General features: G+C 39.0%; 1 protein-coding gene across 1 annotated transcript in view; it reads left to right on the top strand.

Annotated features, from left to right (window-relative positions):
* ADAMTS12 (ADAM metallopeptidase with thrombospondin type 1 motif 12) overlaps positions 1 to 24030 on the top strand; it is a 143455-nt gene that overhangs the window by 38331 nt on the left and 81094 nt on the right. The window contains exon 3 of the mRNA XM_056514235.1: positions 13688 to 13862. Within this exon, the coding sequence (XP_056370210.1) occupies positions 13688 to 13862 (175 nt within the window). The remainder of the gene's footprint in view (positions 1 to 13687; positions 13863 to 24030) is intronic.

Consider the following 24030-nt stretch of genomic DNA (forward strand, 5'->3'; position numbering starts at 1 on the left):
GTGGCCAGTCACAGAGATCCATAAGAAGCGTGTCTTTATAATGAACTGTGCCTTGGTTACCACACAGAGAGTTTGCTGGGTTCCTCAAGAGGTAAAATGTGGCCCATAACATCTTGTAGCTTTGGCTGTAACATGGATTTTTTTGTTTCTGAGACTCACAGGGAGGTCTCTAAACCCACATGTGCATCTCATTGTGGCAAATGAGTGTATATGGTATTGTTTATTGGATTGTTTTTCAAGCCATTTCTCTATAGGGAGCCTGAACGATAAAATAAACCTTCCTCATGTGGGGTATTACTCATTTTTACTGTTATTGTTATAAAGACTAATAATTCACATGGCAGTAGTGCTGTGTGTCTGAGTCACAGGCATTGTGGTAGGTTCTGCATAAATATCACCCGAAAATGCTATGAGACTGTGAGTGTGGAATAAAAGGCAGTAGGATGAGTGCAGACTGGAAAGGGATTTTTTTTCCTTTGGAAGACGTTATCTTAGATATGCATTTTGCTGTTCAAACTTTTCCTCTCAGCAAAAGAAATGAAGGGTTCTGTTTGATTCTGAGAGTTTGTTGAGCCTTTCAGTTCAGAAACTCATGCTGGCAATTCTTTGAGTGGCCCTAAAATGTGCAGATGGTGTGTGTCACCAAGGAGGCAGTGTTTGCTATCGGGTATTAGTGTGACTAATATTAGTGTTGAATCTTTTTTTTATTGGCTGTTAGTCTTACAGGTAATTTGAATTTGTGTGTTTCACTCTATTCTTCAAGAATCCATATGGATTCCTTATGTGTGAAGAATCTGTATTAGTGGATCAGTAATATTGACTGATACTCTCTGTGTCTGTCTCTTTTACATATACAGGCACACATGCAAGCAGGACTTTGATATTTCTAAAAGGTCTATGGCAGTAGAGGAGAATAATTTCTCTACAGTTTGAAAAGGACTAGTATATATACATATTTTTTTAGCAAATATTCCATCTGAAGGATTGAAAATTCAGTTCAACTGACTTTTTTGTGTTTATATGTTACCAGTAGAATGAGACAAAGGTCAGAAGATTTGTTGCAAGTTGAGGGTTGATTTGTGCTAAGAGTTCTTAGTTCTAGTGTAGCTGTAGTGCACAGTTGCTCAAATCTTCTGTAATTGCAGGGATCCTACTGAGATGCCTGTTGTACTTCTAGTGTTTTGTGTGTTCTTGATTTTAATCTATGTGTGTGTGTGTAACTGTATCTTTTGATTATCCCTCATTTGCTTGCATTCTCTACTACACATTGCTGTGGCTGAGAGCTGAACATGGTTTCAAATGCTGGAGCTAGAGCTAGTATTTCACTTCTGCAGCTGTATTACAGTCTTCCTGAATTAGCAGGATTATTGTTTAAGGATATCAGACAATCAAATCCCAACAGGTTTCCTGGAACCTCAGAAGATAAAGGCTGAGACTTGAACTGTGGAAAAAAACATTAGAAAAGATTGAAAACTAAGGAGACCGAAGATAAAAGCATCTTATCTTTATATGTTTTTCTAATTCTTCTTAGTGAAAGATAATCAGAGACTGTGCTAAATTAATGGGATCACGTTATGTGAGGAAGCCAAACACGGAGTTTTGGACAGTTTGGGCAGTAAGTGCACAAGGAAGTCCAGAGCCAAAGGAGGAGAGGTCTGGGCAGGCACAGTGGGAGGGTGGCTGCTGTCCTCACCTATTGAAACTGTAAAAAGATTCGTGTGAGTTCTCCATCTTTTGAAGAAAATCAGGCAGAATCCAGAGATCTCCTGCCCAACAGCAACTATTTTTGGCTGTAGAAGGACAGAAGAAAGTGTATCCTAGGATTAGGTGGTGTAGCTATTAGAAAGCAGCCAGCAGCAGTGGGGAAAGAAGCCTCCCAAAAGTGATTTTTAATTGCCAGTTACACTAAACCAACCCTGTGATTCTGCCTCTGCTCTGGCAGAACCTGTCTTCAGAGTCTTCTCACACAAAATTTGAGTTTCGGATGTGTAAGTGCTGCCATGTTTTGAGTACTGAGCATAGAGTATGGTCATGCATATTTTAAAGTGACAATAGAAGGGATGGGAACAATGCATGTGTTTTCCTCTGAGCCTAGAGGGGATTATTCACTGCCTTTGGAATCCACATGTAGTTTGTTGTGTGATGTATGCTGTCAGGTCCATTCCTGTTGCAAATAAATCAATGAGGTTGAGAGCCAGGGATGTATTTGTTTATTTTCTGGTTTTCATTGTCATAGAGGAGAAATAAAAAAGACTGACAAAGAAACACAGCTAATTGACAAAATCTTGCTTGAATTGTTTTGGAGAGGAGCACACACACACACACACACACCCTCCACACTTAGAAAAGCTCTCCCTTTCCTTGTGCAAAAACATTGTTTTTCAATGATAGCATTTCCATTACTGATAACTTCAGTGGAGCTGTCAAAATCTGACATCACCCTGTAGAAAATACCTCATTTGAGAATATGTCTTTTAAAAGGCCACAGTCTCTTTTCTCAGTTGAAAAGATTTCTGCAGTAAAATTCTTGTATTTACCTGTGCAACTCCAACCGATAGTGGGAGCAGAATGAATTGCTTATTATATGTACTGTTTAAGATCACGTTTGTTTGTAAACAGTTCTCTGGCTACACAAAAGCCTGTTGGAGGTTTATGATTCAAATACACCTCTCTTTTGAAGACCTCTTAAATCCATTGGAGTTCTGTCAGGACTGCTTGTGAACTAATATTTAGTATCTTCTATTTCTTCCCATTGTTATCAAATTTTTGCATTTTTAGTATTCCTAGATTAGTAAGAGTCATGCTGAGTGGTAGGTGAAGATGCTTTGTATATTTTGTGTTTATGTAAACTTCTTTAGTAAAACATTTTATTGTGTAGAACCATGAGCAAGTCTTGAGAAATATGTGTCATTTGCAGACAACATCTCTCTTATCTGTACAAAAAGTATTTTCTTATTCTTTTGCTTGTTTCCCTACATATCACTGTATCAGTGTAATGTAAAAAGTATTGAAAGTCCTAAGGGAACCAACAGCTGAATTCTTAGAAAAGCTGAACATCTGTGATGTTTTTTTTTTAGATTTAAGGGGTGTTCATGGTTTCTGAATTCCTAGGAGGTACATCATGAGGATTTCAAAACATGCCAGTTTTAGAGAGAAAACTTTAACATCCTGTGAGCAAAACAAGACAACGGAACTTTAACAGAAAGAAAATTAGTCCTTTTATTATTATAGCAAAATACTTCTCCTCACCTGCTTGGTTCCAAAGAATGTTTTACTGCAATTTTTTCTCCAGATAAACAGCTCAATTCTTTTCTGTTTTGGCCTTTTTTTTTAGTGCTATGGCATACTGCACTCAAACCTAAAAGGCTGACTGCTGCTTTTAAGACGAAATGAAATGCTTTTTTTGCAAAAAGTGTTGTATTTCCAAAACAGCAAAACCAATCCCTTTGCAGATAAAGAATGACTTTGATGGAAGGTCTAATTCTTGTCAGTTTGAAATAAAACCAGTAATTTTTCAACTGTGAAGACCTGTTTTTTTACAGAAATAGTTTACAAAGAAAAAACCCACACATACCAAAACAGGATGAAATGGAAATCTTAAATTAATAATTTTTAGACTGAAACCATATCCTTTGATCCTTTGAACTCATGGGTGAGTTGTACAACTAAGACATTGGCTTTTTGCAGGCAGGCAAAATTGTATTTCCCAAGAATGGTGTGTACAATGGACTCTTCTAAAAGGAGTGGTTGCTGCTTGCATGAGGATCCAAATCCAATGGCAGTACAAGGTCAGCCCAATGCCCAGCCTGCCCCAAAGTTAGTCTGGGACAAGAAGGATTAGCCTGATGTGACAGAGGTGTGCACATGTTCTGCTGTGATGTCCCTGGAGGTTATCTCAGGCTGATGTTACAGCTTCAAGGAAATGGAAAGGTGCAATAGGAACAAGCCCTTTAGACTGCAAAAAGAATGAAGTACTCAACCAAAAAAGCCTCTTTTTCTACTGAAATACCTCTCACAAAGATAGCATCTGAGCAATAGATTGAGATTTCCTTCTTGGTGGAGAGTTTTAATGTTACAGACCTTTGGCTCTGTTGAGTGTGTGACTGACTTTCAGAAGGAAATCATGATAAATAGCAGATTCCTGGCAAGAGGTATAAGAGATGGCTGGAAAGTAGAAATATCTCCTTGACATACAGTCTGTTTCTAGGCTGCAGGTGGTATATTTCTAGATGTTTTCTAATGTTCCCCACATAATTTATCCAGCCATTTCTGGTACCTCTCTAAAACATTTCTGATTTTTTTTTTCTTTTGTGGTATCTAGCAGGGCTTGAGCAAAGCATTTGATGCTGTGCCATGTGACAACCTTGTTTCTAAACTGGAGAGATGTGTTTGGCCCAGAACCCAGCTGAATACTGGGCTGCATCCAGAGCCCCGTGGGCAGCAGGGCAGGGAGGGGATTCTGCCCCTCTGCTCTGCTCTGTGAGACCCACCTGGAGCACTGCAGCCAGAGCTGGGGTCCCTGCACAGGAGGGATGTGAACCTCCTGACTTGGGTGAAAACATGCTTTGTTTCCTGCCTGCTTGTTTTGAAGCTCCCCACATTTATTGCTATGGCAAAAAGGCAGGAACTCTCCAGATTGTCTGTGCCACTTGCAGCTTCACCACACTGTATGTATTTCAGCCTTTTTTAGGTGCTTATTACACACAGCCTTTCTCTGAAAAGTGTTGAACTTGTTGATTTCCCACCAGTTTCAGAAGCACTTTAAAGTATTAATCACCTCAGAGACCCTTGACATTTCATCAGATCACTCTCCCAACAGAAAAGTCCTGGAAATTACCAGAGTTTTTATGCTAGTCATTGTCTAAGTAGTTTACTGAGTTTTGTATCAAATTTAATTTGTTTTTTATTGAGTATATCCTGCCAAGTTTTGAGCAGAAACTTGATTTTTAGTAGATTGAGGAGTATTAGTTTGTCTTGCAGGCTTTTGCTTTTACTGGAGTGGGATTTTGCACAACTTGTACTTCACAGTATAGGTCATTTCTCTGCAGCTCTGAGAGAGAAGTTAATTTTCTGCCTGTGAGCTGTAGTGTCTTGTGTGCACAGGTAAATTTGATGATATATCAGTGTGTGCCCCGTATCTCTCATATTAGTGGGAATGAGTTTCAGTCAGAAATCAGGCTTCAAGGAGGGATTTGCATCACATTTAGAGCTAACTCAAATGCTTTGTACTTTTAAACTGACCTGAATCCCATGCTGACGCAGATCAGCCTCCAGCTTTGCTATGTATGAGAGTGAGCTGGGATTCATACTAGATTTGTAAAAACACTCGTGTGGTGTGCCAGATGCCATCATGAAAGCACATCATTCTCTCTTCTCAGGCTGACAGAAATAACCAGAAAAGTCAAGTGACTGGCATGTGCTTTGCCCGAGGCCAGAAGGAGTTTAGCACATCTGTGGTGATTGCCAGTTTCCATCATGCTGGTTCCCAGAGTGGCACCTGCTGAGTGTGAGCTGTGTACTAGAGACTGCACTTTGTCCTGCAAGTTTTGGATCTCAGTTTGAATCCTGTTTTTATAGTTTCATTTAATTTCTTCTCCCCTCTTCTTCCACATCTCAGTTCCTACTTTCAGTCCTTTTCTGAATAAAGACTAGCTCGTGGTGTAGAATAACTTTTTTGGTGTAATGTGTCACTTGCTGCAGCTGCCCTCAGCTGGGACTGAATTTTCCCCTTTTGTAAGGTATTTGGTTTTGATAAGCTCCCTTCCCCTTCATTCCTCCCCAGGGATGGGGAGCTCAAGCTGCAGCTTGAGCATGGCTCACAAGGCTGTGCAGAGGAAACGGGGCAGCTGCTTGCACACACCCTGGAAACAAGGGCAGTGTGTTTCAAGCTGCAGTTGTTGAGCAGAATCCATGACCCTTCATGGATTCATTGGAAGATTCTCCCATGTCAAAGTGCTGCTTCTTTGGTACTGGGAAGTCACCTTCTGAAAGGCACTGGAAACATGGTGGTAAATTAGAGGCTGAGGGCATCAGTATGGGCTGCCTTTAAGGTCACCTTGAAATGACACTGATAGTAAGTGATGGCACAACCCTTCCATGGCATGCTGAAATTCATTCCCAAGTCCTGTCTGTGCTGTGAAGTTTCATGAGTTTGGAGGAAAGATAGGTAGAATTCTCCTCTCCTGACATACCTGTGATGACAAATGCAGACCTAAAATATCTTGTCTGCTTCTGACACCACTTGGGCTGACCAAAGTGAAGAGAGCATCAACAGCTGGGTCACTCTGATGCTGCTTTTCCTCACAGACTTCTTCATCAAGCATCATGATTTCTGTGGAGTGGAAGAAGTTTGGCTGTGACCTTCCCTTGGTCTGCTGTTGCGAGGAGTGAAGTTCCTGACAGACTTTCAACCACTGGAGAATGGGATAATTGTGCTTTCTTCCATCTATCTGCACACGTTGTGGCAGCTGCCATCATTTGTATCTCTGCTTTCTGGCTGTTGACTGGGGGTCCTGTAGGTCGCAGTAATACAAACAATACTTGTCAATAGAAACAAAGCCTCTTGTCATTTGATCAAATGTTTGCATTTAGTTATTCTCTAATAAAGTTTGAACTCTGCAGTATTAACATTGCCCTGCTCACTGGCTTGAAATTAGTTTTAGAATGTAAGTGAGCAGGAAGCCAAAACAACCATGGTGCTTTCTGTCTCTGTCATTAGAGATCATGTCTGCTTTGTGAATCCTCTTGCCTGTCTTTTCATTCCTAATAGGAATGTTTAGGCATGGAACCTCTTAACAATCTGGTGTTAAATCTTTGCTCTTCAGCATTAGATAGGTTTTAAATCATCAAATGTAATGTGTTTTGCAAACTGTGAAAATGTACTGGCTTCTAAATCAAAGCTTCAAAACTTCCAATTCAAAGTGTCAGAGGGGATTTCAAATGCTGAGAAGTACAAACTATTTTGACATAGTTAATTTGCATTTTCATGAAAGGCAGTTTTAATATTAATGAGATAAAAATCCCCAGTTTGTACAATATAAGCCCCCTGGATACAGTGCTTTCTGAACAAATTCAATTAAAAAAATTGGAGTGAGATATTCCAAGAGTATTTTCTGTGAAGAAAACAGCTGTTTCTCTTTCTTACTCTCCGAAACTGTCTTTGGAGAAATTGGGCAAACTCTTTGTTTTGCCTCCGAGCCGTAACACTTGCCTGAGTTGTTTTTTGATCCTAAATGAAGTAAAAACTTGATAATCTCACCCTCTTGGGACTAAAGTCAAAGCCTCTTCCTCTTGGAAAAGCAGCGGGGCTTTTATTACTTTTTTCCCCACTAGTTGCCATTAAATCTTCCAATATAAAAGCAGAGGATGAGGGGAAAAGGGAGAGCATAAATATGAAGAATAGTAAAAAACTCATAAAAGATATGTTACTGCTCACCAAAGAGTGTCCTTCAAGCTGCATAGCAAAGCTGATTGATTTTCAAATTTGTATTTAGCTTGCTATTGTATTCATCCTGAGGTAGAGCTTGAGTCCTTATTACTTTTTCATAGTCCTTGCTTGATGCAGTGCCAGGGTGACCTAACTGACTTTTGCAGGAGGAAAAAGTATATTTAGTTCTGGATGGATTTAGTTCTCAAGGTAACTTATTCAGCTGCTGTAGGTTGCTGTGTGTCTCGGAGCACTGGTGAGGCACCACGCGCCTAGGCTGTGCTGGTGGAGTGTCTCCTCACTGCCTTTGGACAGACCAGGCAGCCCAAAAGACTGTGACCATGTCTCCCTCAGAGACCCAGGGGACTCAGCAGCAACTGAGCAACTATATAGGAAATAAAGGAAATATTGACAGAATGAGCCTCAGATCTTCAGAGTACTCTGGGCTTCAGGCACTCCTTGGTGGTCTGTCTCAGCTGCAGTGTGAAAATCACACTTGTAAACAGAAGAGAGGTTGAAAGTATGTTTATTAATTATTAATCAACTGTGCCATGCTATCTACCTGCTGGATGCTTAGTGTGTGGAAAACGCACCTTGTTTTAGCTTACTATAACCAGCACTCAGAGCTGTGTAAAATTTATTAAATACTATCTTTGCTCTTTTTCAAGACCATAAAAATGTTCAGGTGCTAGTACTCTAGTGGGCAAAAAAGTTTTACCTTGTTTGAATTTAATGCTGCATCTGAACTTTAAATGAATCTGATGGGACTTATTTCAAAAAATATAAAGTGAGAGTGAGGAAAGGAGCCAGACAACATGAAGTGACTGCTGCTGGGCACAGTTAGAGATGTAGGAGCTTCATGTTCTTCATGAACTGCTGGATTTTAAAGCTGCAGAGATGCTACCTAACAAGGCTCAAAGAAACTTCACAGCCAGCTAATTAACATCATTTGTGGATCCTCTGTAATGGGAAAAGAAGATGGGATATTCCTACAATGCAAATATAACTGCAGCAACATATTCACATATTCAACAAGTGAATGTAGGAATAAGATACCATGACTGTTCATTCTTAAGAAAAGTCACAAAATAGAAGAAGTAATAAATGTTTTTAGAATGGACAATAAAGATGGTAGTGGAGGATGCCATGACCTGAGTGAAGCATGAACAAAGATGTCTTTTAAAATTATATGTTCCAAGCTGTAAATTTTCGAGTGAGCATCTGCAGTCTCTACAGAAGACTAATTTCACAGAGAATTTCCTTCAGTAGAAATGAAAGTACCTAGACTGCCTCAGTTTCTGTGTGAGATGCAAAGCTTGCAGTGGGTTCCAGGTCCATAGAAGTGACACCTGATTCAGAATTATTTAATAAAGTGTATCTGTGGCATAGCAGAGAGGCAAATGAAGGCATATTTTGGACTGTTCGCTTCTCTTACATGTTTTTATAGTAGTTGGGGGTTTTTTAATTCTTTAGCTTCTTGAGATTTATCCTACATAACCTTCATTCTTTAATCCTTCAGGAAGAGTGAAAAGAAGAAATTAAGTCTAGTGTGGTCACTATCAACCTGGTGCTATAATCCAGAGTATTGATTCTTTGCCAGGTCTCTCAGCTGAGTGATTGTGTATCTTAAGTTTGGTTGTATGGTAAGTTGTATGGTAGCTGATAGACATGGCCCTAGATGATGCCCCCAGCCAGAAAGACCCATCTCTCTGAAGCATCCAGAACTGATATCTCTCCTTAGGAACCTGGTAACTGGAGGATGTCAGACAATTCTTCCTCTCCAGATACCTTATTTTATTCCACAAAAGTCCATCTTGCTGTTAATCTGGCTATTTTTTCCCCCCTTGTCTTCTGTGTCTGAGCTTTCTGAGCCCACATTGTCCAGGGCGTAACTCTGCACCTCTGGCCAGGTGGCAGTTCCTAAAATATTATAGCAAGTGCGACAAAAGAATGTAAAAATCAAGGAATGACAGTATTCTATTCTTTTACTTACTTTGTCCTAAAAATAAGTGAATTTCAGACCAAATCTGTGTTAAACCTTCAGGCTGTTTTTCAGTTTCATAACACCTTCTTCAATAAGTCGTGCTAAAGGTATAGTTTTTTTTTCTGTAGAAGTGGGTAAGAGTTAGAGTGCTCTCTTTTTTTGTGGGTAATGTTTATAAAAGTCTTTCATCAAATTGCTCAGGACCTAAAAACCCCAACCTCTTTCTGTTCTGTGCAACATCACGGCAGGTGTATTTTTTTCTAGCTCTTTCTGAGGATGTGGGGGAAAATCTCATCTGGATGCCAGGTTTTTCTTTTGGCTGAAATAGGAACATAGGAGAAATTTTAAGAAAAACAAACAAACAAACAAACAAACAAACAAACAAACAAAAAACAAAAAAACAACAACAAAAAAACCAACCAACCAAACAAACAAAAAAACAAAAAAAAAACCCAAAAAACCAAAAAACAAAAACAAAAACAAACAAACAAACCAAAAAAACCCACACAAAAAAAAAAAAAAAAAAAAAAAAAAACCCACCAAAAAAAAAAAACCAACCCTGGGGGAAGAAGGGACATACAGAAAGGAGCTAAGTGATTAGATAAAATAAATCTAGCGTGTTGTGTAATGTTAACAGATAATTTACTTCACCAGCTGAGTTTAGATTATCTGCAGCTGCAGTTCTCTGGTAATGCATGTGTCATATGTCACAATTTTTTCTTTAATTTTTGTATTCAAACCTAATTTCTCTTACCATATTGCAGTTATAATAAATGCCTGGAGCAAAGTACCTAAAGGTAAAACCAGGATCTTGTCCTCTTATTTTAGTTTCATGTTGCTTCTAAAAGTCACTTATTTTCAGATTCTGTCACTGTCATTTTGTCAAAAATATTGTATGAAATATGTTGTCAGAAATATTGTTTGGTTTCAGGGAGTTATTCACTGTTCTCACTACAGATTTTTTATTTAATTTATTTATTTAATTTTTTGGGAGCATTTTTGTTAACATTCTGAGTTATTGTAACTTTAGACTACTGCTGTTTTTTCCTTACCTTTTTCTCCTGACAAACACTCACTAATTCTAGGCCCTCCTGTCTGGGCTAGTATTGCAATTTCAAAACCATATTCAAGGGTAAAGCTGCTCTTTCCCTTCCCACAGGACTCAGTTTCAGCTTCCCACATGGAACTGATTGAAAAAAATATGCCAGAAAATGTATTTTGACAAACCCCCAAGCTTTTGACTGAAAGAAATATGTGAAAAGTATGTGCTTTCCACTGGAAAATGCAGATTCTACGGAAAATCAAAACAGTTGGTTGAAAACTTTAGGTCAGAAGTGTCCCAGGATCATCATTATCGTTTTGGCAAGTGACATGCGATGTAGGAGATGTGATGTGTTCAGGGAGATGTTTGTGTCAAAATAATGAGGCACATGAATTAAAAATCCCATTATGTGAGGTAGCAGCATTCCCAAATACAGTATGGTAATCATTTGCAGCCACAGCATGTCAGAATCTGAGGGCACAGAGTGAGTTTTGAAAGAGGCGAGAACAACAGCTTGTAAAAAAATACTGTGGTAGATTTGTAGATTTTCACCCATAGGCTTTGAGGGAAACACATACCTCCCAAACAAACACTCTCTCTCACCCCTATTTTCTGACCATTTCTGTTGTTTTATTACATAGTAGCTTTTCATAAGGAAGTTCAAATGAGGAAAATTTCTCTGCAGTGTTTTTTTCTGTGGTGATAACTAAACCCTTTCATAAATGTAAATATGAATTTTTTTTTCTGATGAGGCTTTTGTAACTGCCCTCCATTGTGTGTTCTGACACTCTATGAATGCACTCAAAGGCAGGTGAAGCTGCAAACCCCACAGAAGAGCTTATATTGTATTTACATAGCTTGAAATCTTATGGACTTTAAATGAAAATTCTTGCTGTTATATTTGTAAGTCAGAAAAGAACAGCTATGAAGAGCAAAACTAAAGATGTATTTAATCAGCAAAGGGAATTTTGCCAGTCCTCAGTGCTTTGAAGTAAGTTTAATGTGAAGATTTGTCTTTTTTTCCTTTGGTCTCAGTTGGTGTCAGCATTTAATTTCTTGGGGCGTAGCCTGTGCAGGGTGAAAGTGCAAATGCAAAGCAAGAGTTTAGTAAGTGCTGGAAGTCTCTGGAAGCTTTTGAAAAGCCCCTATGTGCTGGAAATGAGCTTTTACAGTTTTGAAGTTTTGCTTTTTTCCCTGCTCCATACAGCTTGGATAGATAGCTGAATTTTAAGTGCAAGCATTGATGAGGGAGCTTGAGGTTTTCACTGACAGGCTTACTTCACCTTTTATAGAATTGTCTAGCCTTTCTTGTTGCAGATAGACCTTGACACAATAATCCAGCGACTATTGCCACTTGCTCTAAAAATTCAGGGTCTGCAAATGAAGATGGCTAGTTTTTCCTGGTCCCAACTGGCTTAAAACCCCACAAAATAATAAAATAATCCAGTCACAAATTACAAATATCCAGGAAAGATTGAACCCTGTGGAATGAAAAGGAATGGGCAAGGATTTGTGAAGGTGCTTTGATTCCCTGGGTAACGTGAGGAAAGCCACATCAAAGATTTCCCAGTCTGACCACTGTAGATGCATTTTTACTGTATGGATTCCCTCTTGCCTGCCAGTTTTATCCAACATGAATGTGGATAAAACTGCTGCTTCTATGGTGTGACTTTGGTCCTATGCCTTGATTTAACATTAAAAAGAAACATGAGGATTTTTTGTCTGTTGTTTAATAATTAGAAGTCTCAATCTCTCTTTTCTTAAAAGTGAAACAAAACCCATACAGGCAGTAGCTGTAATCCCAGATGAACAAACACATGTGATGAGTCCTGAACCTTTGATGCTTTAGGGGTATAAACACTGCTTCAAACCAGTGCCAGCTTCTGGCTTTAAAATTTAGACTTGAATTGGAAAGAAAGAGTTTCTGATCTTCAGAACTGTTAGGTAAACTGTGAAATGACAGTCATAGTTATTTATTTGTACAAGTTCACTGTACTGGGGCTGTGGTGATTGGTGTGGAGGCAGAAGGTGTCTCACTGAGCTGCCTTTTGTCTCCTTGTACATAGAGCCCATGGTTATTTTATAGTTTTATAAGAGTGCTTTTCTTCCATTCATATGATTTCTTTCATATCCTTACCCTCATACTAGCTTTCCCAACCATCCAGAGAAACTCTAAGGCTTTGGAGTATTTAAAAATATTTTAAAATTTGTCTGTCAGTCTATGTTTGAATGCAGCAGCTCCAGGGACAGCGTGTTACTGTGGTTTTTCCCTCTTCCAGAATAAGCTAAAAGAGGTGCACTAACCACAGCAAGAGAGTGAAAGGGAAACAAAGCCATAAGCCTGGAATAGCCCAGCCTCCTGTCACACCCCCAGTGTGGTCTGGATTGTCAGTAGATCCTTTGCTTTTAGATTTAGTACTGCTCCATACTTCTTGACATGGAAGGGCAATGCAATGAATGGTTTTGCAATGTTTGCAGTCCCTGCCAAAATGCTGAGACACAACAGACCAAGGCCACACCTGTTTGGAAGCGTGTCCAGGATCATGGCAGAGTGAGGTGTAAAAGGATCCTGTGCAGTCCAGGTGGGTGTTAAGGGCTCTGTAGCTTAGGCAAAGCAGGGAGGCTGGCACAAGAGTTTCAGCATGTGAAATGTTGCAGCCTTTGTTGATCTACTGGATGTTCTGAATGGCTTGCTAATTCATGAAAAACTACTTATTTATTCCATTGTAGTGTTGGCCTGGGGGCCATTGAGGGTTTATAGTCCAAGTCAAACATGGACCACACAGTCCAGACCACCTGATGGATTGGGTAATTGATTGTGGGACTGCAGCTGGGAGCAGAATTTCGATTTGCACTTATGAAGCAGTTTCTATTCCAGTCCTGATCTCCAGGGAATGGATGCAAAACACCAGAAGAACAAGATGCAGCTCTTCCTCGTGCATCATGTTTGGCAAATCAACTTTTGACCTTTTAGTGGCTTTGTAAAAATATGAGAGTCTTTGCCTCAGTTTCAGGTTATTAGGAATGAGGTATTTTTTGTGTTTCCCTTTGGACTGTAATGGCTGTGAGGTATGAAACAACCTAGATGTATGCAGCAAAATAAAAACTGTTCCTATTTCTCCAGTGTAATGACTGGCTTATGAGGAAAGCTTGGGGTTGGTGGTATGAAGAGTATATTTCTTTTTGACTTCTAGTACTGGACAGAAGATACTAACTCTTTTGTGCTTATTTTCAGACTGGATATTTCCATCTGCCCCATGGGGATTACTTCATAGAGCCAATTAAAGAGCATCCACAGAAGGAGGGAACACCCCATCCCCATATTGTCTATGGTGCAAATAACCTTCAAAATGCTGTAAGGAGAAGACGGGCCATCCTGATGGAAAAGGAACAAGCATGTGGTCTGAATGGTACTAATTTTGCTGGATTTCTGCCTATTTGCTTTCTGAATCTTTTTAAGCAGCTATTTCCCAGTGGCGTGTGCCTTTCCTTCTGCCAGGCTTTTTAAAATTCTGTAAGAAAAGATTATGCAAAATGAGAGCATCTCAATCAAAACACCACAGGAGCCACCCATCTGTGTTCCTTTCTGAAAAGTTAAATCCTCCTTATGACTACTGGGATATGTTTATCACGTCATTGATCCTTCCTACCCCTCAATTTTTCTGCAAACAGAACTGTTCAGTGAGTTTGAAACTTGAATTCTTGAGGGAAATTTGAGATGACAAGATTTGCAGTCAGCATTATTTTTAATAAAATATTCTCACTCCATGCGAGTTCTTCAACATAAAATAACTCCCCTCTAATCCATGGTTTGAATTTAGGATTCCTAGATTTTCTGTGATTGTTAGCTGATTACTTAAGAGTTTTTTTTAATTATCCTGAGAGTGAAGTACAGGGCATCAACAGCAAGATTTATTATTTTTTTTTTTTTTAGAAGTCTAAGTAAAAATAACTTAAATATTGGTGCAGTTATAGTCAGGATCATGTCTTTTGTGAAAACAAACTAATACACCATGCTGAAAGGGAAGAGCTTATGTAGAGGGTAGTTGGTATCTCAAAATTACAAAATTCCTTTATTTAGTATAAATGAATATACTAAATAAAATACAGAGTTCCTTTATTTAGTAAAATAATTTACTTAATTTATTTCACACCAAGGATGTACAGATTTTGTATTGGTTTTTGAGGACTTGAATCTGAGTCTGCACCAAACTTTAGACAGGCATAGAATTGGTAGGGGTGAATCAGTAATTGCCTACATGACCTAAGGCCTGAGTTATGTACAAAGAGCTGCAGAATACACAGGAATGTGTTTCTGTCTTTCACAGGTCAGTGGTTTAAGAGAAATCTGTTCCTTTCCAGGAATGGGAAATGAAAGAAAGAATGTAGGAGTTTTTAGTCTCCAATCATGACTGCTGGTGAAGTTTTACTGCTGTGTAATATGGATTGATAAATTAAAGAAGCAAAGGACAACTTGACCCTCCTGTATTTGTACTTCTTGCTTCCTGGCCCAAGGTAGTGCAAAATGGTAATGGGAAAACCATGAGAAAGCTGATAGGGGAGTTACTCAATCTTCTGTGATACTGGGAAGGTAAAATTAAGGGGAAGCCTTAAGAATTAATATGAATGCTGCTCCATTTTATTATTCATCAAGTAAAAATATTTATCTACTTAACAGAAAATAATCTTAGGTTTGAAAAACCAGGAGTATCTAAAGGTGATGTTTATACTGGTGCCAATTTCAAATAGCTGCCTGAGTTTTCATTCCTTCTGGTGACTGCTGGGCTAGACAGGAGAAATTAGTTTAGATTTCCCGGTGAAGAATGAGGAAGTTGTTCTTGTCTACTGTCTTCCAGGTTTTTTTTCCGGATGGGATAATGTATTTATGAAATAATATCTGTATGCATTAATTTTAAGTGTGGAGAGAAGATAGGAGATCCTCAGAAACATGCTGTGTCCTTGTTTTGTGTGATCTGCTTATTTTCTTTCTATCTCTCACTTTTTGCCTCTTGTATCCTTCTTCAAAGTCATGCAGAATGAGACAGAAAAAGACTGGCTCTACTGGGCACTGTAAAAAAAGAGCATAATTTCCCTGCATCACTTAGATTAGCTAAGTCTGCTCTAATAGGCTTGTCAATTTAAACTCCCTGTCTGATGTTATTCATTCCAAAGTGACAGAATTGTTTCTGGTGATAGTATGTTCATGATGTTGCAGGCAAACAAAGGTAACAAAGGTAGTGTCTTATGAACTAACAAAGTAGTAAGCTATAATTTATGTTTCTATTTTTCACTAAGCAAGTCAGTCTTTAGAGGAAATATCTGATTTTGACCAAACAGTAATCTTGGCTGTCATAAAAGTTAAAGAATCAGTGTGAAAAGTGCTTGGGGGTAAAACAATTTCCTGAATTATATTTTTTCCCTTTGTGTGACAGCATATAAATATAACAATCATAGATTTCTCAAAAGGCCTTAACATTTATTTTGTGTGTTATATGTCCTGGGCTGCATCCAGAGCCCCGTGGGCAGCAGGGCAGGGAGGGGATTCTGCCCCTCTGCTCTGCTCTGTGAGACCCACCTGGAGCACTGCAGCCAGAGCTGGGGTCCCTGCACAGGAGGGACAGGGACCTGCTGCAGTGAGCACAGAGAAGGCATCAAGATGATCAGAGGGATGGAACATTTTTCACCCTGGAGAAAAAAAAGCTTTGGAGTGAGCTAACTGTGGCCTTCCAGTACCAGCAGGCAGCCTGCAAGAAGGATGGAGAGAGACTTTCTACAAGGGCTTGGAATGATAAGACAAGGGGAAATGGGTTTAAACTGCAAGAGACTAGATTTAGATATTAACAAAAGATTTTTTATCTGGAGGGTGATGAAGCTTGGAACAAGTTGTCTAAAAAAGTTGTGAATGCACCATCCCTGGAATTGTTCAAGGCCAGGCTGGATGGAGGTCTGAGCAGCCTCCCTGCCCATGGCAGGGGATTGAAACTACATGATCTTTCAGATCCCTTCCAAAGCATGCCATTCTGTGTTTTATTATCTCATTTCTGAGTACATTTTTCTTCTCATTTTCTTCAACAAGGGTAGAAGAAAGAAAGAACGAATTCAGTGTCATCTTCTGTTGATACTCAGCATTGTCAGAGCAGTTGCTCTTGTTAGAAGTAAAATACAGAATAAAAAGGGAATACAATTCTTGCTTTCTGTGCCAAAAATATTCATTACGTAGACTTTAGTGAATACTTAATAAATAATGCATAAATAAATTTTAAAGGTAGTAAGTTGACTCTGCCACCTTTTTGGGATTTCATGTACTTCATGCTTTTGAGGCTGGTGCTAGAAAGCTTGTATACCAACATGACATAACAGATAACTTAGAATGCCTTTAATGCCTTTTGGTATCACTTCAAGACAAGGCATTTTCAATTTGCAGTTCACAGCTAATTATAAAAACAATTCTGTTTTATAGGTTAAACTTCATTTTGTGTTTTCAACCCTCAGCAACTGCTGATGAGGATGGAACTGGTGCTCAGATATTTTAATCTTGTGGTCTGAGATTCATCATGCAGTGTCTGCATTTGTTTATTTGAACTCTGAATTTGTTAGGCTTTTAAAAATTAAACTTGAGTTTAAGATGCTTGAGTTATTTCTGTGACTTACGCTTGATGTGTATTCAGGTTAAAGTGTAGTGGTGATTTTTGATTGAAGAAGTTGAATCACCTCAATGCTTATGAGTCAGTGAACAGAGTTGAATGGTAATAATAGAAATCTTTTAGTCAGAAACTAACCTGTCTGTCAGGCAAGGAATATAAAGACTTGTTGTGCAGACAAAATCAAGGTACAGGAATTACTGTGAGAGGAATGGGTAGAGGATGCTGATTTCATGTGCTGTCTTTTTCCAGGTTTGGTTTTTTTTGATGCAAGATCTGTGTCTCTTGGAAGAAGCCTTGTGCAACAACAACTTTTATAACTTTTACTGTAGCAACAGCTGCATGAATATCCAGGGTCCAACCTGGTTGTTACCTCTCTTACCTATGTGCAATAATACTTTAGAATCAGTGACTTTCCTGTAGTCTTGTAATGATTACATCAATTACTTTATAATTGGTATTATCTTTAACTGTTTCAGATACTTGGAGAAAAGTCATCACAGTAAATGACGTAGAATAAAATTATGCTTGTGCTGCACACTTCCCTTGCTGCTCAGGCAAATGCCAGCTGACTCAGTCATTAGCTGCATGCAAAACTGAGTTGCTAATCTTGAAAGTAGCATAACAATACTGGACGCTGCTAGCACCTGTCTTACTGTACCATTTGAAATATGTGTGAGAAGTAGCAGAAAATATAAATGAAAAGTGTCCCTATGCCTTATAAAAAACCTGTCTATTCCTTTGTGCCCACAGGAAAGGAAACTGAGGATCTGGGAATTTGTTTTATTCTTCTAAATAGGTTATTTCAAAACTTGACAATGCTCTGAGATATAATGTAAGGGAAGAGAAATTATCCTACAGAAAAAGAGGTGATCTCCCATTTCTTCTGCTTGTTTTCATGCAGCCTGTCACAAGGTATTGTTTTTGTTTGTGAGCCTCAAAATAGAAAAAAATTTTGTGAAGTTTGCAAGTGAAAATGCTGTGATGTAATAAAACTCTTCCTAAGTGCTACTAAGAGGGGACTGATACAAACAGGTGGACATATTTTCCTTGGGCTGGAGAGAAGACAGGTTGCTGTTGGTCAGTTTTTATTCAGATTGCAGCTCAGTGATTGCTGCAGAAGGCTGTGATTTATCACAGAGGAGTGAAAGGTTTAGGGTATTAAAATAGATCTCTGAGAACATTTAATTGGAGCTATAGGTGTACAAAAATTGTCTTATATTTTACCCTCATTTTGGCATTGAAGTATTTGATAGATCAGAAGTTAGGATTAGTTTGTGTTTGACATGGACCTCCAGCTCCTTGTCTGTAGGGAAGTTACAAATCTTAAAACTGATTTTTTTGCATTTGGAGCAATTTTGCTCCAAAACGAGCTGTGATGGGATAAAGCTGACAGAAGAGTCTGGCTGCTGTGTGAAATGTGTGAAATGATGAGGAGGGGAGGGGGAGCTAAAGGAGCACAGGAGCGTTGTCTGTGCAAAACTGATTTTTAAGTATTTTGAGTGATGATGACATAATTTTAACAGAAGTCTAAAATGCCATTAATCTGTTTCAGACAATGACTACGTGTTGTACTTCCTATGTCTGACTGCAGGACTTTATCAATCATGGTCTTGCTTTTTGATTATTAACTTGATACTGTCAAGGGCTTCCCTTCAGTTTTTGTGCTTGCAAGTGTACAGGATGGACTAGTAATAATGGCTTTTGACCCTGAAATCCTTTGTTTAATCACTTGCAAGAAGGAAGGGAAAAAATCCCAGGGCAGTATTTTATTCTCAAGTGACAACCTATCTTTTGTTTTAGAAGGACATTGTGGCCAATATAAGCAGCTTTGCTTGAGCTCCTGGTTGTAAGCTCCTGGTGGAGGCTCTGTCGCTTTTAAATATAGTTGCTGATATTTTCCTAGTCTTTGTTTATCCTTTATTTTATTACATCAGTTATAATTCAGCTTAATTAGCTTGGTTTTCCCAGGACACAGAGAATATTATTCATAGGATGGTAAAACTGGCACATCAAAATTTAGAACTGAGGTTAATTCAACCTCAGTTTAGGGAAGAGCACCTTTCTCCCTGCATGGCTGTTCTTTCTGTTCAGCCTAGAACTGGCTCTTCTAAGCTGTTTATGAGACACTTGTCATGAAAAAAAAAGAGCAAATAGGAACATTCAGTCAGAACAACCTATATTTTAAAGCAGAAACAACGAAGAAAACATCTTGCAGAAGAACACAGAGAATCTCTCATCTCCAAAGCAGTTTGCACTGAACTGAAAAAAGTGAATGCCTCCTTGTGCAGAGAGCTATATTTAGCATTTCAGAGATGGGGCACCTGGGAAATAAAGACATAAGAATTGGTTTATCATAGCAGTCAATGAGACAATTGCTGCTAACTGATATCAAAACACTTCTCTTTCCCCAGTCAACCTCATGGAATGAAACCAAAAGATTCCCAGCTTTCTTTTGGTTTTCAGGAATGCACTGGAGGTTTTTTAGTTGCTCTCAGTACAGGTAGAAGAGAAAGGAATAAAATAGTCTTTTCTGCCATTCTTCCTCTCCAGAGGAACAAGTGAGGAGTCAAAACTAGAGGTTTACCCAAGTGGATTGAAGTTGGTGCTGATATGGCTCAATGCTGGCAGAGTGCTGGCACCTGCTTTCCCAGTCCCTGATTGTTTTTGCTTTTTCTTTTCTTTACTGATGGAATTTCACTTCGTATTTCTCTTGTTCCTGTGAACTGAAGCAAGGTGAATTTCATAAGTGCTTGTGTTATGCAGGAGGTGAGGGAGAAAAATGTGGCAACACAGGGTTGTTGTTACAAGGTCATGATTGTCCTTGTCTTCATCAAAGGCATCATATACACTACCTCACTCAAAGACTGAATAAAATTTAAAGTTCTGTGACAAGCTATTTTCCAAATAATATGAATCACACCTATAAGGAGGGAGAAGTTTTTCTTCATTGTGATTCACTAGTCTTCCTGTTCAGTCACTGTGCCACTGGAAAGAAATGGTGTTTGCTACACCATGCTTGCTCACTGTACTTGCTTTTCTGTAGTTTTAGGAGTAGTCTGTGGTCTCTTCCATGTCTTTATTGAAAGTCTGCTTAACTACTCATCAGATTGAGGAATCTCAGTCTGCATCCAGGCTAACTTAATTCAGCATGTCTAACTGGGTACTGTCTGAGGGGAATATAATGTGCTCTTGCTCTGTACCTATAGCTTTTCTTATCAAACTGTGTGTGAGGCTTTGCACTTCTTGAGTTTAGCAATTGATTTGGTAAACAAACGCCTTGGTAATGTAAGTGTTGAATTGCAGCAGTATTCACTAGGAGAGCAATAATACACTTTAAAATTAAACTGTTACATATTCATACCTTTCCCTTTTGTAGAATAACAATAGCCTTGAATAACTGTAAACATTTTTACAGGTGAAATAGAAAATGCAGAAAGCTAAGCTACATTTGGTAGAACACTTTTGATGCAGAAGTTTGAAAATTTGCTCAGACCACTTGATCAATTAAAGGAGTAGTGTTGGCAGAGATGGTCAGCCTTCTGTCAGGTTAGGGCCAGATTTCTCAGTCATAATGAACTCCCTTTAAACCTTCTAATAAGAAACTACAATTATCTTATTATTTCTGGGCAGATCACAGATTTCTATTTCTTCTTGGAAGTGCTGGACTCCTTCTGTGGGGCTGATGAACTCAGTATCCAAAATTAGTCTCTCTGGAGTTGAATATCCTTGATGAGCCTCATGTTGTAGATGACCCACTTTAAACAGGTGTCTGAGTTCAGATTTTCTGCATTAAACTCTATGTCCTTGCAGCTTCCCCACTCCTTGCTTGTGGCTGTGTTCTCCACTCTCAGAGTCCCAGCAGCTGCCTGAACTTGGACCCATTTTGTGTGTTTGGAACACTTGTACTTCAAAGGCATTCATCATACTCCTCTAAGCACAGATTTTAGCTTTATGGTTAGCTGGAAATGAGAGGAACTTCCTAACTTGGGAGGTTACTTTTTCTATCCACTACTGCTTTAGTTAACTTGCAAGCTCCCTCCTTTTTAGGATTAGTGGGGCTCCATTTCCATTTATCCCACACCATGCACAATTGCTTGGGCTGCACAGATATTCTGCACCCCTGTGCTATTTTTGTACTGTCCTGAAATAAACCATGTAAATAACAGGCTGGAGAGACATTGTTCACTGAAAGGTCATATAGATTACACACATTGTTTTTTTTCTAAAAAATGGAATTATCCCAAAGAAACAGACATCCATCTTTATGCAAAAAGAAAGGTGAACCGAAAATTGCTATGCTGATAGGTACAGAAAATGCTTTTAGTTGCTACCCTTTAAAACTGCACTTGTTTGAAGATTTTGTGGAACTGTTTTCTTGCATGCCCAGGTTTCTCTATGAAAGAGCATAGGAGAGAATATAGAATTTTCCCCCCATGATCTCGTTTAGAGTTACCACTTTTTTCTCTTGCAAATACTCAACCTAACTTACTTCAGCAAACAGCATAATAAGGTGTCTTAGCTGAAAAAAATAGATACTCCTGTGCTTTTTAAACAGCAGTGATGAGGTCTTTGTACACATAAATTAGACTGCTACAGAAAGTCTCTTCTAAGCTGTTCTAATCAATGTCAAGGAGCACTGTCCCAAAAATAATGTTTGTGCAAAATAAAAAGTCCAAAGCTTTTATGTCCTTTATTAATCTTTCTTGTAAAAAATGTCTTGGACTAATATTTTGTTCTTCTGCAGAAAAGCTTTTGAGTTGCAGCTACAGAGAGAGATATTTTTATGCTAAATACTTTTTAAATATAGTTAAAACACAATGTCAGCCTGTCTCCTATTCTGCCAAAGTTGAAGTTAACAGCAAGTTTCTTGCCTGTCCAAACTTTAAAACAAGGTGAATCAAGTTCCTTCCTCTCTGATCTGCACTGTTGTCAGTTGAGCCCCCAGTCTGGGTTCTCCTCAGCTCTGGGAGGTTTGGATTTGAATCAAACTCTTCCTTCAAATACTGTGGTTTTAACAAGGGATAATTCCTGTCATTTTCTGTATGATTTGCCTGACATTATGTGTCTGACATTCTCCAGATAAAATATTCACTGTACCACTCTCTGCTTTGTGGTATTTTCTTTTCAGCATGCCAGTTGCATCCATTGCCCACAGTGAGGTGCTTCTGTCAGTCAGGTCTTCCTTCAGAGTAAATGGAAGATGATGAGAGAGCTGAAATTTTGTCTGTCAGGGAGGTCACAGGAAAGAAGAGCAGTAAAAGAAGGGAGTTTCCTGCAAAGCCTGGACTGGTAGCATTTACAGGCAGCTAAAAGTTGTCCAAACAGAGATAACCTTTATATTGGGGAGTTAATTACTAAACAACATTTTCCTCAGCTTAGGGCTGTAACTTGGTTTTGTTCATCATTATTTTTTTTTTAAATATTTTTCTCTCCTTAAGCTATAATTAATCCTACTGTTTTATGATTAATGTGAACTAGATGTTTCTTTCAGGCAAACCTGCATTTTTCCCACTTTCTGGTCCAATGCAGTTACATACCTTGATCATCTTAAGGCTTCCTGGAGAAAATAGGAGCCAGGGAATTTTTGCAAATAAAAACTGAAATCGTCATTTAGAAAAAAGCAGAGGCTTGCTTTGTTGGCAGGGCTTTGTTGATTCTCTTTCCACAGGAGTAAAAATTTCAAAGTTCAAACCCAGTTCTCAACAAACACTTTCAAACTCCTTGGCATTTTAGTGTGGAAGCTACAGTTGCTCCTGTCTGTGAAGGATAGTTTTCTGTAGGTAGTGAACACAGGGAATTCAATTAATTAAAGCTGGTGTTACTGGTGAAGCTCCAGTCCATGCATGACACAAATGCAAATAAATTAATGGGCTTATGACGTCCAAGGTTATAGTGCCTCTGAGAATGAGTGCCTAATAGGAAACTGAAATAAAAAGTCACCCTCAAAACTGGCTAAAACTGGAAACATCCTTTAGCCCTGCAGTGGTATTCACAAAGAGCTGAGTGTGCCACAGCTCACCTGAAGCTGGTGTTATCCCAGCAGGATAGCTCATGCAAGGTGCCTGGTGGCAGGAGTTATTAACCTCTTGCCTCAGAGATCTGCCTCCCCTGAGATGATGTGGTTTATGCTGTTCCTTCCCTTTCTCCTTCTAGGATTTTACAGATGTCTCTGTCTGCTGTCCCCAGCTACTGGACTGAGTCTGTCCCTGCTCTGCTGCTTCAGTGTCTGTTGTCTGTGTACGGGTGCCTCTTCAGTGGCTCAGGCAGGCAAATTAAATCTTGTGTGCCCAGCTGGAGCAGGAGAGCCTCAACAGCCATCTCTCAAAATGTCGTGAGGCTGGAAAATGTTGTTATCAGGACTTGCTTCTAAGGATAGAAAATGTTAACAGCAGTATGTGTTTAAGATTCTCAATATGTCATATTAGCATAATTCATTTTGGTAACTGACCAACCCCTTTCCTTCTTCAGGGGGAAGTCCTCATCTGTAAGAGCTGTGCTTTAAGTGCTGATGTTTGTGGCAGAAGCACAGCAGGGTTGGGACTGAGCCTTTGAAGGCTGTATTGCTTCGTAACATCATCTGATATACAAGACATTTGGCCTCAGCCAGGGACAAGGAGGCCCCTCAAAATGCTAGCATGTGGTTTTTTCTTTGAGCTCACTAGTGTGATTGGTATTTTAAATACAGTGGAGAAATGGAATGGAAAAAACAACAGCTGGTCCAGAGAAAGGCCAAATAAACTCTGTTGTGTAAGCCCAGAGATAAGAAGTTATAGCCTATGCTGTGTTAATGATGTCATATCAAACCTTGAAAAAATAGTATTTTGTTTCGAGATTAATTCCAGGCTGCCTTTCTCCTCTTTTCCTTAGTATCTAAACCAAAACCAAACTAATTAAAAGTCATTGTCTAACCACCACTTCAAAGACTATTCTGTTA

This window comes from Oenanthe melanoleuca, chromosome Z (genome assembly GCF_029582105.1).
Source record: "Oenanthe melanoleuca isolate GR-GAL-2019-014 chromosome Z, OMel1.0, whole genome shotgun sequence".
Lineage (NCBI taxonomy): Eukaryota > Metazoa > Chordata > Aves > Passeriformes > Muscicapidae > Oenanthe > Oenanthe melanoleuca.